The 14,826-nt window shown below is 41.0% G+C and overlaps 1 protein-coding gene across 1 annotated transcript in view; it reads left to right on the top strand.

Annotated features, from left to right (window-relative positions):
• Positions 1 to 3,407, top strand: part of MTTP (microsomal triglyceride transfer protein) — a 45,902-nt gene extending 42,495 nt beyond the window's left edge. Inside the window, exons 17-18 of the mRNA XM_032633740.1 lie at positions 368 to 538; positions 2,028 to 3,407. Of these exons, the coding sequence (XP_032489631.1) occupies positions 368 to 538; positions 2,028 to 2,199 (343 nt within the window). The 3' untranslated portion in view covers positions 2,200 to 3,407. The remainder of the gene's footprint in view (positions 1 to 367; positions 539 to 2,027) is intronic.
• Positions 3,408 to 14,826: the final 11,419 nt, after the last annotated feature.

The following is a 14,826-nucleotide window of genomic DNA, read 5'->3' as shown; positions in this document are numbered from 1 at the left end:
GGGTGAGCTTATATTTTGTTTTAAGATAACACAGGTATTTCTGACTTCCTGATAGGACCAGGTCCTAGGCATGTTTTCATCATGGCCCTTGGTATGCGCATACCAAACATTAATGCCTGATAGACATTTCATTCCCACATCTAGAATTGAAGGCTGGGGGAGGACTCAGGAGTAGGGCAAAACTTCACTGCCCAATTGCTGGGACAAACCAGTTCCTGGTTACCAACAGAATTCTAAGCACATTTAGGTCACCTATTAGTCCCTTAAGTGTTTCCTTCCAGTTATCAGCATGAGAAATTCAGACCCTGTTGTCTGTTAGTTCAGCTCAGTTAAATGTGATTAACAGCTTATTGTGTTCAATTCTTAGGGTAACTGTGGTAATAACTGGTGACATCACAGTGGACTCCTCTTTTGTGAAAACTGGCCTGGAAGTTGGTATGGAAACAGAAGCAGGCTTGGAGTTTATCTCCACGGTGCAGTTTTCTCAGTACCCCTTCTTAGTGTGCCTGCAGATGGACAAGGATGGAATTCCGTACAGGTAAGAAGCAGTGCTTATGGAATGTTCCAGGGCCAGCCCCAGTTCACCAGGAACTTGCACCCAGTTTTGAGCATTCTGTTACAGAAATTAAAGGAAAATGGTAAAAACCCAGTGAAACATGACTTTTCTTTAAATGAGTAAAAGAATAATTGATAAGACTAAAAAGAACAGTTAGTTTCTAGGATACCAAGAAACTGTAATGACTAGTTCATTTGATTCTGGAGATAATATCATATTCTAGCCCAGAAATAATTTATCAAGGCAACAAAGGGATTTGATTTACCGTAAGAATTGCCACACAGTTTCAGCAAAAACACTAGATGCACATTTACTATCAGCTCTCTTCACAGTTGTCTCTTGGACAGAACGTTCAAGACAGAACATCTGACAATCATTTACTGTGGTTTAAGAGCCCAAATGAATCACAATTTTTAGGTAATCCATACAACAGCAACTTGACCTGGTTTAAGTTTTGGCTCAAGCTTAAGATTTTGGGATTTTGAATTTAAAAAAAAAAAAGGCTTTTAGTAGAGTACTTAGTGTCCCAGAAACTAAATATATAACTGTCCATGTAGTTTTCCCAACACCTTATCCACTCTAGAGCTTTTCATTTACACTGTGCCCTTTGAATTTTGTAACAATTATTCTAATAATACTATAGTGAGGAAGTAGGATGCTTCAGGTCTAGGGAGCACTGACTTTTCTGTAGTGGGTGTAGAGGTCGCCTTGACATGCACGCTTAACCATGAAGGGAATCTGTATACTTAAAACAGAGAACCATGTTTTACATTATCTCCTTTGATAAGTAGGGCAGAGTTAAGCACCTTCTTTCTTTATTTTTTTAATTTCATGATCCACGTAAGGAATGCTAGATGATGTAAGTACAAATACGAACAGGTTATGTTTTTACAGAAGAAAAGATTGTAGATTATAGTACATTAAGCTGTTGCTAATTTATTAACCTATGTCTAGAATAAACCTCCATTAATACATTTTAGAAAATCAACCTTCCGATGATCAAAATGCAGTGACCAGCAGCCCAGGCACAAGGCTAACTAGTTAGGTTCCACATTTCACTTGGGCCAGGGCTCTGGGGATGTTTCCCTGTCAGCATTCTCAGCTTAAATCCAGTTGGATTTGCTCCTTTCTCGAAAGGGGAATGCTCCAGAGGTGGGGCTCCTGGAATGAGGGTGGGGGACATAGCAAGGCCTACAAAGCTTAGCAGCCTCTGCAGAAAGCTGCGAGACATTTGGTCCTTCATTCCAGAAGAATGAGTAACAGCACTCCCGTATCCCAGGCGTGTGAAGAGAAACGCGAAGAAAAAAATCACCCCATTCGTGGGAACGAGAGCTAGTCGTCTTTGGTACTCACATCCTTTCTCAAATGGCTTTGAAACAGAAGCTTCAAGTGTTCACTCAGTAACTTGGCTCTGACGGGGGTGGGGTGACTTTAATATGTGTGTAATTTTGTTATTATTGTTATTATGCAGGCAATTTGAGACAAAGTATGAGAGGCTGTCCACAGGCAGAGGTTATGTCTCTCGGAAGAGAAAAGAAAGCCTAGTAGCGGGATCTGAATTCCCGCTGCACCAAGAGAACTCTGAGATGTGCAAGGCGGTGTTTCCTCCTCAACCAGAGAGTAGTTCCAGCAGTTGGTTTTGAAACTGATGGGGCTCTTTCACTGGAATCCACCTCCCCGGAAGGGATACGATGTGACGTGCCTAAGTACTTGCTCCTCTGAGAGCACAGTGTTTACATATTTACCTGTATTTAAGAGTTTTTGTAAAAAGCAGTGAAAAACCTCACATAATTAAGCTTGGGCCTGAATCATTCAGTACTACCTACAGTGTCATTTTGAGCCAACCTATGTGGCACTTTTAGTAGCATTCTTAGTTTCATTGTATCTCTCTCAAATCACATTTAGTACTATGAAAATAGTTCTTCCCTAAGAAGAAACTATTGTTTGTAAAAAATAAGACACACAGACACACATTCAGGAGAGCACAATTTTGTTTCACCAATTTTCAATCAATGTATATGAAGCCCTTGGTAGAACCTTACACAGCTTGTTTCTACGAAACATGCCCAATCAGGAAAAAACAGACCTTTTTTTCTTGGAGAGGGGAGCATGGAGGAAAGGGATAAGACTTTTTATGGCTTTTGGCAGCCATCTTCAAGAATTAATATTTATCTCTTCTGTTAGTTTTATTGAGTATTGAGGTAGGAGGCACGCAGAATGAACACATACCATCTCTCCTTTCTGCTGGCCACGTAGTCAGATCGCTAGAAGAAAGCTAGTGAGCCCTCTGCCTTCTGCCTTACAAAAATGCTGGACTCAGCATATCAGAATTAGAAATATTAATTTCAGGAACTCCATTTGACTTTTCCCTGTGCTGTGTCTCTTTGAGACTATAATGTGGGTCACTGTCCTGTATAAGGGACATCCTCAAATATTCCTCATTTTATTTTTCACTCAAATGTTTTGTGGTGGAAGTCCCAGTCTGTTGGGCTGCAGTCTACAAAAGCCAGAATGGCCGAGAGAATTTAATAATGCTTTGAGAACCTGATGGATTTGGACTTCTAAAAAATGAAATCAAGAAAAGAGTGTCTCTATTTGTACAAATTAAAAGAGCCACGTTAACCATTTTCAAATACTTACTGACAAAACAGATACATGTTTTGATAGCGACAGGCCCAAAACAGATAACAGGTGCTCACTTGTCCATTAAACACACACACACACACACACACACACACACACGCACACACACACACACACACACGGGAAATTTAGCTAGCCCGCCACTAGTTGTAAATTTAAAATGATGTGTGATGAAATAAATATGTGGAATTCCTATTGAATTGCTTTTGTCTTCCATATTTCTCTGTTCCTGCCACTTTCTGAGCCCAGACACATACACAGCTAAGCCTCTGAAGCTCTACAGAACAGGCCAGATGCTCTAATAGGTGGTCAGAGCCCTTTGGAAAATACGCTATTGAAAATAGCAGCAGAAGCAGTCAGAAGCTCTTTAGGACCGGCAAGCTTAAAAACAAGCTCTAAGCCCAGTTTTTATAAAGCTCTGGACCTGCACACGTATTGTTATGCTATTGAGAAGACAGAAAGGAATAAAAACAGGAGGATTTCGGGGGTACTCTTGGTGGTGGTGGCATTGGCCTTGGAGGAAGCGCTCTGTAGAGATACTCCTGCTGCCGCAAAAGCAAGTTGATCCAGGGCACTGAGCTTGAAGATGCTGTGGGCTAAGGAACCTCATCCATGTGACACTTAGTAAATCACAGCTGCTTCTGTGACAATAACTTACTTAGCACGTAAAATAATAGCTTACTTAAGAGTGATGACTGCAGGGTCATGCATATTACTGTTATGCCATTTCCCAACTGCTTATCTGCCTGGCGGAGTCAAATATGGCCACTTATTCGGAGACTGGATGGTACCTACCAACTCTAACATGCTCCAAAGAAAAAAGAAACCTGAAGCATAGAACAAACATTAACTCCTTTCTAGATAAATGAGACAAATTTAAGAGGAGTAGGGTGATATTTCACCTTTTATATGACATATTGGAGCCAGAAAGACTTACTTGGCATCCTTATTGTTGACCTATTTCAAACACCAGTGTCCAGATGGCTGACTTTTGCAGAGGTGGCTGTCTGGGAACTTCACGACCCTCTGGCATGAGCCCCTGTGCCCAGTCAGCCTCTCCTTGCAGACCTGAAGGATTTAGCCTGGCTGTTCTACAAAGCGCTACTGTCATGCCCTATTTTTCACAGATGTACTGCCCATGGAAAGTTGCTCTCTGCTTCTTTGAACCTGACCACCTTCAAATACATTTTTATTTTTATTTTTATTTTTTTTGCGGTACACGGGCCTGTCACTGTTGCAGCCTCTCCCATTGCGGAGCACAGGCTCCGGACGCGCAGGCCCAGCGGCCATGGCTCACGGGCCCAGCCACTCCGCGGTATGTGGGATCTTCCCGGACCGGGGCACGATCCCGTGTCCCCTGCATCGGCAGGCGGACTCCCAACCACTGCGCCACCAGGGAAGCCCTAGTAATTTATTTTTAGCCGACTATATAATTTATTTTTAACCCACTATATAAGTAATATCATATCAAATGGGATATTCTATTTTGGGGGAGAGGATTAGGTCTTGGAAATGTGATATATAATTTGCACCTATAGCACATCTCAATTTGGATTAGCTCATTTCAAGTGTTCAATAGCCACATGTGGCTAATGGCTACTGAATTGGACAGCACAGTTACAGATGGAGAAGCCAGGGCACAGAAGACACTTAACTTACCCCACAGGAGACTTTTTCTCAGCTAGGAAATGGTAAAACTAGAATTCAAATATAAGCAGTCTTACCCCAGAAACTGCTCTCTGAATCCACTATATTTCCCAGATTGTTTGGGTTTTTTTAATTTGGTGCTGAAAGAATACAAATAGTAGTTGTGAAAATGACAAGCCTGGAACAGCGGCTACAAAGCTTTAAGCTATGCTACAAAGTTCTGAGAGTCATTGCCCTTTCTCTGTAGTTCTAGGTCTCTTTCTCTGACAGCATCAGAAGTCCCTGTACACTCACAGGTCTCGACATTTTTCTTTGCCAAGTGTCCTGTGTCCCTTCCTCCATGAAAGGTGCTTCATCCCTAGAGGCAAGTCTGAATGTGCTACCAGCAAATGTTCATTTTTTTGATAGCAGCTTTACTGAGATGCAATCCACATCACATGCAATTCATCCACTTGTAGTGTAGAATTCAATTTTTCGGTATTATATATAAATATAGTAGAGTCTCAAAGTTGTACAACTATCACTACAATCTATTGGGGAACATTTTCATCATTTCAAAAAGACATCTGTACCTCTAGCTCCTACCCCCAATCTCTTCAGTCTCCCAGCCTGAGGCGATCACTAATCTGTTTTCTGTCTCTATAGCTTTATTCTGGAGATTTCATATAAATGTAATCTTATAACTACATGGTCTTTTTTGACTGGCTTCCTTCACTTAGCATTATGTGTTCAAGGTTCTTCTGTGTTGCAGCTAGTATCAGTACTTCACTCTTTTTTACAGTTGAATAATATCCCATTATGTAGATATGCCATTTATCAGCTGATGGACACGTGGGTAGTTTTCACCTTTGGCTATTATGAATAATTCTGTTATGAACTTTTGTGTACAAATTTTTGTGTGGGCATGTGCTTTCATTTCTCTTGGGCATATACCCAGGAGTAGAATTGCTGGGTCAAATGGCAACCCTATGTTTAGCTGTTTAAGAATTGCCAGGTTGTTTTCTGAAGTGACTACACCATTTTATACTCCCATCAGCAGTATATGAGGGTTCTGATGTCTCCACATCCTCAACTACAATTTTATTATCTTTCTTTTTGATTATAACCATCCTAGTGGTTGTGAAGTGATGTCTCACTATGGTTTTGATCTGCATTTCCCTAATGACTAGCGACGTTGAGCATCCTTCAATGTACTTATTAGCCATTACATATTATTACATCTTTTTTGGAGAAATATTTATTCAGATCCTTTGCCCTTTTAAAAATTGGATTATTTGTTTTTATTATTGACTTGTAAGAGTTCCTTATATACTTGGGGTGTAAGTCCCTTATCAGATATATGATTTGTGAATATTTTTTTTCATTCTGTGTGATGTCTTTTCACTTTCTTGATAATGTCCTCTGAAGCACAAGAGTTTTAAATTGTGGTGAAATCCAAGTAATCTATGTTTTCTTTTGTTGCTTGTACTTTTGGTCATATCCAAGCAACCACTGCCAAATCCAAGGTCACAAAGATTTACCCCTATGTTTTCTTCTAATAGTTTCATAGTTTTAGCTTTAAGTTAAGTTTGGTCTGTATTGAGTTAATCTTTTTATATGATGTGTGGTAGGGGCCCAAATTCATTTTTTTGTATGAGGATACCTGGTTGTCCCAGCAGCATTTGTTGAAAGATTATTTTTTCCCCACTAAACTGTCTTGGCACCTTTGTTGAAAATCAGTTGACTATAAATGTAAATGCTCATTTCTGGATTGTCAGTTTTATTCCATTAATCTGCCTGTTATCTTTATCCCAGTACTACACTCTCTTGATTGTTGTTGCGTTGTAGTAAGTTTTGAAATTGGGACTTGTGAGTCTACCTACTTTGTTCTTTTTCAAGATTGTTGTGGCTATCCTGAGTCTCTTGAGTTACCATATGAATTTTAGGATCAGCTTATCACTTTCTACAAAGCCAGCTGGGATTCTGATAAGGATGATATTCAACCTGTGCATCAATTTCAGAACTATTACCATATTGTCTCCTGACCCATGAATGTGAGACACCCTTCCACTTACTTAAATCTTTTAAAATTTCTCTCAACAGCATTTTGTAATTTTCAGAGTATAAGTTTTACACTTCTTTTGTTAAATTCATTCCATGTGTTTTATTATTTTTGATGCTATTATAAATGGAATTGTTTTCTTACTTTCAGTTTCAGATTGTTCATTGCAAGTATATAGAAATACAATTTTTTCTTGTATTTGATCATGTATCCTGCAACCCTGCTGAACTCACTTATTCTAATATCTTATGATAGAAGGATTTTCCATATAAAAGATCACGTCAACTGTAAATAGAGATTGTTTTACTTTTTCCTTTCCAATCTGAATATCTTTAATTTCTTTTTATTGCTTAATTGCCCTGGTTCGAACTTGGAGGTTGAAGGTTGAATGGAAGTGGTAAGTGTGGACATAGCCAAGATAATGGTGCTAGTGAACATGGTGGTGAGGGTGATAGTAATGAGGGATAATAGTAACCCCCCGAACCCGGAAGGAAGGCTCAAATCACTTGGCAATGATCCGGTTCTATTTTCACTAAGTAATATATTTTAAAATTCATAAAAACTTATTTGAAACCTTAAAACACATTCAAAATAGCCTAAATGCACTCCTGTACAGGGAGGAGGAACAGAATTCGAGATGTCTATCCCGACATTAAGAGTCTGTTCCAGACTCAGATTGATCACAGCTTGGTTGCTTCTTCTCATTAATTTAGTTGTCAGCTGAGACAGTGGGTCCAGCAGGGGAGTGGGGCAGGGAGGCCCGGCTTGGAATTCCAGTTCTCCTACCTATCGGTTGAATGATTTCGGGTATATGACTCTATCTGTCGTCCCTAAAATAGGTATGATGATCCCTACTTCACTGGCTTGGTTTAAGGATTCATTGAGATAACGCATGTATAGTGTTAAGCACACAGTAGCATTTGATAAATGTTATTTTCCACTTTCATCAATTTTTTGTTTTGATTTTATTTATTTTTGGCTGCGTTGGGTCTTTGTTGCTGCGCGGGCTTTCTCTAGTTGTGTCGAGCGGGGGCTACTCTTCGTTGTGGTGCACGGGCTTCTCATTGCCGTGGCTTCTCTTGTTGTGGAGCACAGGCTCTAGGCGCGCAGGCTTCAGTAGTTGTGGCGCACGGGCTTAGTTGCTCCGTGGCATGTGGGATCTTCACGGACCAGGGCTCAAACCCGTGTCCCCTGCATTGGCAGGCGGATTCTTAACCACTGCGCCACCAGGGAAGTCCATCAATGTTGTTTTTAATATTAGAGATGTGGTGCGCAATGTTCTTATTTACCTATGATCAGTTTCAATAAAAGGGTTTGTTTACGTGTTCTTTCTACCTCTACCTTCCAACTAGTCAGACAGCACAGTGGTCAGGCTTCTCTAACTCTCAGGGCTTGGTGTAGTATGGCTGGGATATCTGCACCTCTCACGTGCAGCATCCGGGAAAGTGGGAAGCAGGGGAGGACAGTAGTGAGGGCGATTCTGAGTAAGACACTCCTGTATATCTGAAATCTCACCTCTTCCATATAGTCCTGCTATATAAACTGCCAAGCCTCTTGGCTTTCACATCTGTGAAATGAGCCTCTCCGCATGGGTTGTTGTGAGCCTGGTACACAGCAAGAACTTAATAAGTGTTCACTAATATTCACTTTCAATGTGTGGTCCGATAGAACTCCTGACAGAAAGCAACGTGTTACGTTATGACTACTCCATGGAGTGAATCTATTTTCTGGACTTTCATCCGTGAGGAAAATGGGTTTTAGGAAGATTACCAGGCTTATTTATTTGCTTATCATGAAAACACTACTTTCACATTGTAAGATTATTCTCATATTTTGTAAAAACATGACTTTCATCCGTTTCTCTACTTGCCTAAATTGACTTCAGATTTCACCAATCCTTTATTTACCAAACTCCTTTGCCTTTGTTCTCTGTGAATGTGAAAATTACCGAGAAAAAAGAATAAGTATTTCCATGAGGAAGCATGGAATGAATCAAAAATTCAGCCTTAAAATAAGCAGGTTCCAGTAGAAAGTTCTTCTAGAAAATAGTAAGAAGGACTCCATATCATAAGTGACAGGTACAACATTTTTGAGAACGAAGAAAATATGGGAAGAAGATTGCCTCTCAACTCAGTCATTATCCTTCTTCAGGACTGGAGCAGGATATCATCTCTGTGTCTAAACTTCTGCGTATTCTTAGTCCCCTTCACCCTCACTGTCTCTTGCTTTTTCTCTGTCAGGATCCCTGTAGGAAACAGGGCCACTGCATAAAACTGATGGCACATCCAAACTGGGTAACTTGAGAAGAGCTTAATAAACCTTAGAAAGATAAGGGCAGGATATAAGGAAACCTCAAGGGTGATACAGCACCTCCAGGCTCATAACAACAGGGAGAAGGAAAGGTCAAGAGAGATCACTGGAACCCAAAGAGCCTAAGCCATGTGGACCTGTGGCCTTGGATTAAGGGACACAAGCAGCCCTCACCACCTCCACCGGAGGGAACCAGGGAAACAAACATCCTGACTTCACTTTCTTTTCTCCCTTGGATCTCCTGCCTATGGTACCCATTGGCTGAGACCAGCCACAAGGCAGGGGGCAAGAGTTTCTATGGACCCAGACTATCCACAAAGTTGGAAAGGGTAGTGAGGGGTTTGCAGGAGAAAATGGAAGAAATCTAGCCCCGGTTTATATGATGGGTTCTCCTCTACAATTTATTAATTTCTTTAATTAATCATCTTACAACGTGGAGAGTTTATTAGGATCAAGAGATATACTAGGTTAAAAAAATTTAGATGGGTTGCCTCAACTCAAGAAACTCAGTGAATTCGGGAAAACAATACAACCACAAATAATTTTAGTACAATGAATAAATGTTGTAAAAGCATTGTGTTCACAATCCTAAGAGAGCATCAAGGAGGTGAAATTTGAAGGAGGCCGTATGATTTCTTTACCTCTCTTCATCTACCGTTTCACCAGAATTGGCTTCTTTGTGCATCAGCTTCCTTTACTGTCCAGGACATCTCAGACCCCCAGATGGAGTCAGGTCTGTTTGTCTTCAGCTTGAGTGTGCAGACAGTTCACATTCTCAGAGAGCCTACCGCACAATTGCATATGCTATTTGATGAGATTACAGAAGAACATAAAAATTGATATCAATAAAAAGTCCACCATTGGAGGTACATTAGGTAACCATTTACCTTCCGTAATGGGATTACAGTTAAGCTAGAATGAGTTAGTAATCCTTTGCTACCCTCCTATTAATAAAAGTTTACTTTATTCACAGTAAACCTGTATGCTATTTTCATCCTTCTGTTTTTACTAGAGAGATTCCTGCCATAATCTAGGATTACATGTAAGAGTTTGGACGTTCTCTTTTCAGAATAGGCTTTAGGTTTAAATTACCTGATTCTTTTGTTGGTGAAAGTGAGTCACCTCCATTCTGTTTTGAGGTACCTATCCCCACTTCTGTATACTTCTTCCACTCAATTTGCCTGAAGATCAACCATGTAAACACAGTCATGAGTAAGATTTCAGTGTGAGATGAATCAAATTATTGAGAAACAAAGAGATGCTTAAGAGTGGACACGGTCTAATGTATTCCCCAATTAGGGAAGAAGATGTCAGCTCTTTAATAAAATCTGAGGGGCCTTGGTGAATACAAAGCACTTACGGGATGAGAAGACAATTCCTAAAAATTAGAATTATTTGTGCTTAACCAAAGTCTTCCACAGTCTCCCTCTACCCTTTTTACTCAACATTTTATATTACACCTGTTAGGCAACATGTACTGCTCTAGGCACTTCATAGGTATCCAATCGTTTCATTCTCAAAACAACCCTATAAGGTAGAAACTGTTATTACACACCTTTTGTGTATGGAGAACTGAAGAACAGAGATATTCAGTGACTTGTTTAAGATCGCACAGCTGGTGGAGAGCAGAGTCAGGATTTAACCCTGGAGTCTCCCTCTAGAGTTTAAGCATGTAACCATTGTACTACACTACCTACCCAGGATCCAGTCTAAGCTCCTAAACCTGGAAGTCAATTTCTTCTCCCCACTCAAGTTCGACATTTTATTCCAGCCTCATGTGCACTAGTCTTCCCAAACAGCACACCTCCTGTTCCTGCCATGTGCACTCTCCAAACACACCAACACTCGGCTGTTCCGGTTCCTTGGCTCTCATCCTTCCACCTGCCCTTCTGCCCAAATGAGTCTTCCCAAGCCCAGCTTCCGCTGCATTTCCTATGCATAGAAGCTGCCAGCTACTGAGCCACCTGCTTCCCAGGTACACTTATTACATATACCACCACTTGTGAATTAACCATACCAACCTGCCCTTCTCTCTTTCCTTATGTCATTAAAATTTTCTTTTATTATGTAAATATCCTATTTTCCCAAATGAAGGGTGAGCTTCTCAAGCTCAGGGCCACATGTATGTCCTTAGTATCCTCCACATAGCACAGCTGGTGTTCAGTAACTACTGAGCTATTCCCCAGGGATGTCAGTACGTTTGTAACTTTCAGGATGCTCAGACTGCCTTCAGAGTGGCCAAGGAGACATTTGAAGCAGACAGAGCCTGCTGTCTGTCAGAGCCTCCGTAGTGAAGCAATGTCCCTCATGGCCCAGCGCTCTAACGTTTTCCTCAAAAGAAAAAAAATAAAGGAACAAACAATAAGGGCTAGATTAACTTTGCCAAAAAGAAAGAAAAGCAATATTTCTTTTCTTATGATAAGCAATTTAATAAAATAAACATGATTTCACAAAAGCTCCTGGTCAAAACACAATTTTTTTATAAAATATTTTTCTTAATTACAAAATATGTCCGATGGAAAATAGAGGGAGAAACATCTATGCATTTAAGATCCAGGTTTGGCACTTCCCTGGTGGCGCAGTGGTTAAGAATCTGCCTGCCGATGCAGGGGGCACGGGTTCGTGCCCCGGTCCGGGAGGATCCCACGTGCCGCGGAGCAGCTGGGCCCGTGAGCCATGGCCGCTGAGCCTGCGCGTCCAGAGCCTGTGCTCCGCAACGGGAGAGGCCACAACAGTGAGAGGCCCGTGTACCAGAAAAAAAAAAAAACCAAAAACCAAAAACCTCATGGAGGAAAACGAGGGTGGGAGGGGAATCTCTCTCTGGGGATGAGTACACTAACGTGATGGGTGCAGAGCATAGATTTCCACTCAGGACATCAGCCTTTTGGCTTCCCTCCAAGAAAGAGGTCAGCTGGTGGTTGCCAGCGCCATGTGGTCCAGAGCAGTGGGTCTCAAAATTGTGTGCAGAAGAATCACCTGGAGGGCTTGTTAAAGCACAGATTGCTGCCCCTCCTCCCCATTTTGGATTCAATTGGCCTGAAGTGTGCTGAGGATTTGCATTGAAACAGGTGAGGTTTCCCAAGTAAAGCGCACACTGTTGATGGCGGTCACACTTTGAGAGCCTTGCTCTTGAGGAAAAGGAAGACACTTAAAGTCATAAGAAGACCACCAGTCTCTCCTAAAGTTTGTAAGCGGTGTGTGTGTGTGTGTGTGTGTGTGTATTTGGGGGGATTGTTGGGGGGTTGAAAGTAAGAGTTTGTATTTTGGGCAGGGAAATATGTATTTCAGCAAATCACAAGGAGCTTCTCATCCCTCAATCGTCAGGATAATTTAATAAAAGTGCTAAAATGTAAAGTTTCTAAATGAGGTGTTTGCATGTTTCAGGGTGGATGGTGGGGAGACATCTGTGTGAAAAGTTTTAAGAATGTTTATGTCCTTTTATTCAGTAACTCTACCCAGAGGACTTTATCTCAAGGAAATCATCAGAGATGCTTGGAAAGATTTGTGTTCAGATGTTCATTGCAGCATTTATTTTCATAGCCCCAAACCATAAAAACTAAGTACTTAAAAATATGAGATTGATTAAACATGTTATGATACAGCCATATAAAGAAATTTAAGATATAGCTGTTAAAAATCATTCCTTTAAGAATACTGGAAGATAAGGAGGTAGGTTTATAAATTTATGAAGAAAAAATAGACTACAGAATAGCAGGTAAAGTATCAAATACACTTGCAAGTATTTATTTCTGGAGGCATTTTGTTTAGTGATTAAGAATTTTCCCTACTTTTCAGTTTTTAGAAATTTTAACATTTTCTAAATATCCTTCAAAGAACATTCACTATTTTTATAAACAGGAGATATCCCATAAATGGTTTGAGTATTTTTAAACAACGTGTATAAGAGTGAACTTGAAGTTTTCAGGAGCAGAAATGTTATAATGGAGAGGTATATTGTAGTAGTTAATATTTCTTGAATACAACTACAGGGTAGGGGTAATATGTATTATCTCACAATTCTCTCTTTATAATAATATATAGTATGTCACATATTATATAGAATAATGTTATTCTGCAGTACTGTATCTAATGTGTGTTTGTGTGGAATATACATATGTGTATAATAAAACCTGTTTTCCCTCTCTATCCAGTAGTACTGAAGGTATATAAGCCTTCAGGGAAGATTACACTCAAGGGACAATCTGTTGATTGCGTTGTAACTTCAAGGAGCATGAAAAATATATATACGATTTTGCTGTGTCTTTGATGACTATCTTTTCACACCACTTCTGTTGGATAAACTTGCTGCCAAAGGGTTGAGTCCACACTACTTCTCCATACACTCTGCCCCTTATTGCCCTTCAGCAGCTCCCTGCCCCCTACACAACTAAACAGCTTTTTCTTTTTCTGTCTCTTGCTATTGTGCCGGTTTTCTGGTTCTCTTCACACCTAGCCCTCTTTGCTCCCTGCCTGCCCCATGCTGGGTCGCTGGCATGGATCTCCTCTTTGTGGCTGCTGGCCAGTTTCCTCTTTCAATCTCTGTGCATTTGACAAGGCTTACACTGGAGAGCTTCATCACCGCATCAGGCATTCTCACCATGTTTAAAGGCTTCCTGAAATCCGAACCTCTTCATGAATCAGAGCACCTGGCATATAGCAGGCATTCATTCATTCCTCAACAACATTGGTTCCCTCCATGCTGGAAATACAGCAGTGAAATTCTGCCCTCTGAGATTCCAGCATACTCCTAACACACACAAAAAGCATGCCCAACAAATCTTGTATAGACCATTCTCATTCTAGATTTTTTCTAAAATCTTTGACCGAGACTACACTAATCTAAGAACTAACTTTAAAACTCCTTTATAAAAAAGTATCTGTTTACAAACACCCCTTAATGAGGATGGTGGTTAAAACAAGTTTCCAAATTATTTGACACTCTTTCCATTGAGAGCTGGGACTGTGTTCCTGCCCACTGAATCTGGGTTCTGTGATTGTCAAACAGAGTATGCTAAAAATGATGCTGTGTCACTTCCCAAACTAGGCCGTGAGAAGTGGGCAGCATCTGCTCCTGTCTCTTGGATACTCATGGTTGGAACCCAGCCACCATGTTCTGAGGAAGCCCAAGCAGCCCAAGGAGAGGCCCAGCTGAAGAGGAACTGAGGCCCTTGGCTGGCTCCAACTGAACTCTCAGCTGACAGCTATCATCAGCTCTCTAGTCATGTGAGTAGATTGTCCCTGGAAGTCACGCTGCCTTCTGAAGCAGAGCCAAAACTTCCATGCCAAGCTCTGCCCAATTTGCAGACTCACAAGTTAAACAAATGATTTTTGTGTTTTTTAAGCCATTAAGTTTTGGGGTGGATTGTTACTCAGCAATACATAACTAGAACAATGGTTCTGGACATAGTGCAGTGGATCTGCTTTAGTAGGGCTTTGTTAGGTGGTTAAATTGCTCTATATAAGAAATAATAGGGGGCTTCCCTGGTGGCGCAGTGGTTGAGAGTCCGCCTGCCGATGCAGGGGACACAGGTTCGTGCGTGCCCCGGTCTGGGAAGATCCCACATGACTAGGAGCGGCTGGGCCCGTGAGCCATGGCCGCTGAGCCTGTGTGTCCAGAGCCTGTGCTCCA

The sequence above is a fragment of the Phocoena sinus genome, chromosome 5, assembly GCF_008692025.1.
Source record: "Phocoena sinus isolate mPhoSin1 chromosome 5, mPhoSin1.pri, whole genome shotgun sequence".
Taxonomy (NCBI): domain Eukaryota; kingdom Metazoa; phylum Chordata; class Mammalia; order Artiodactyla; family Phocoenidae; genus Phocoena; species Phocoena sinus.
Note: the sequence above shows the minus strand (reverse complement) of the source record. Positions and strands in the feature narration are given on the sequence as shown.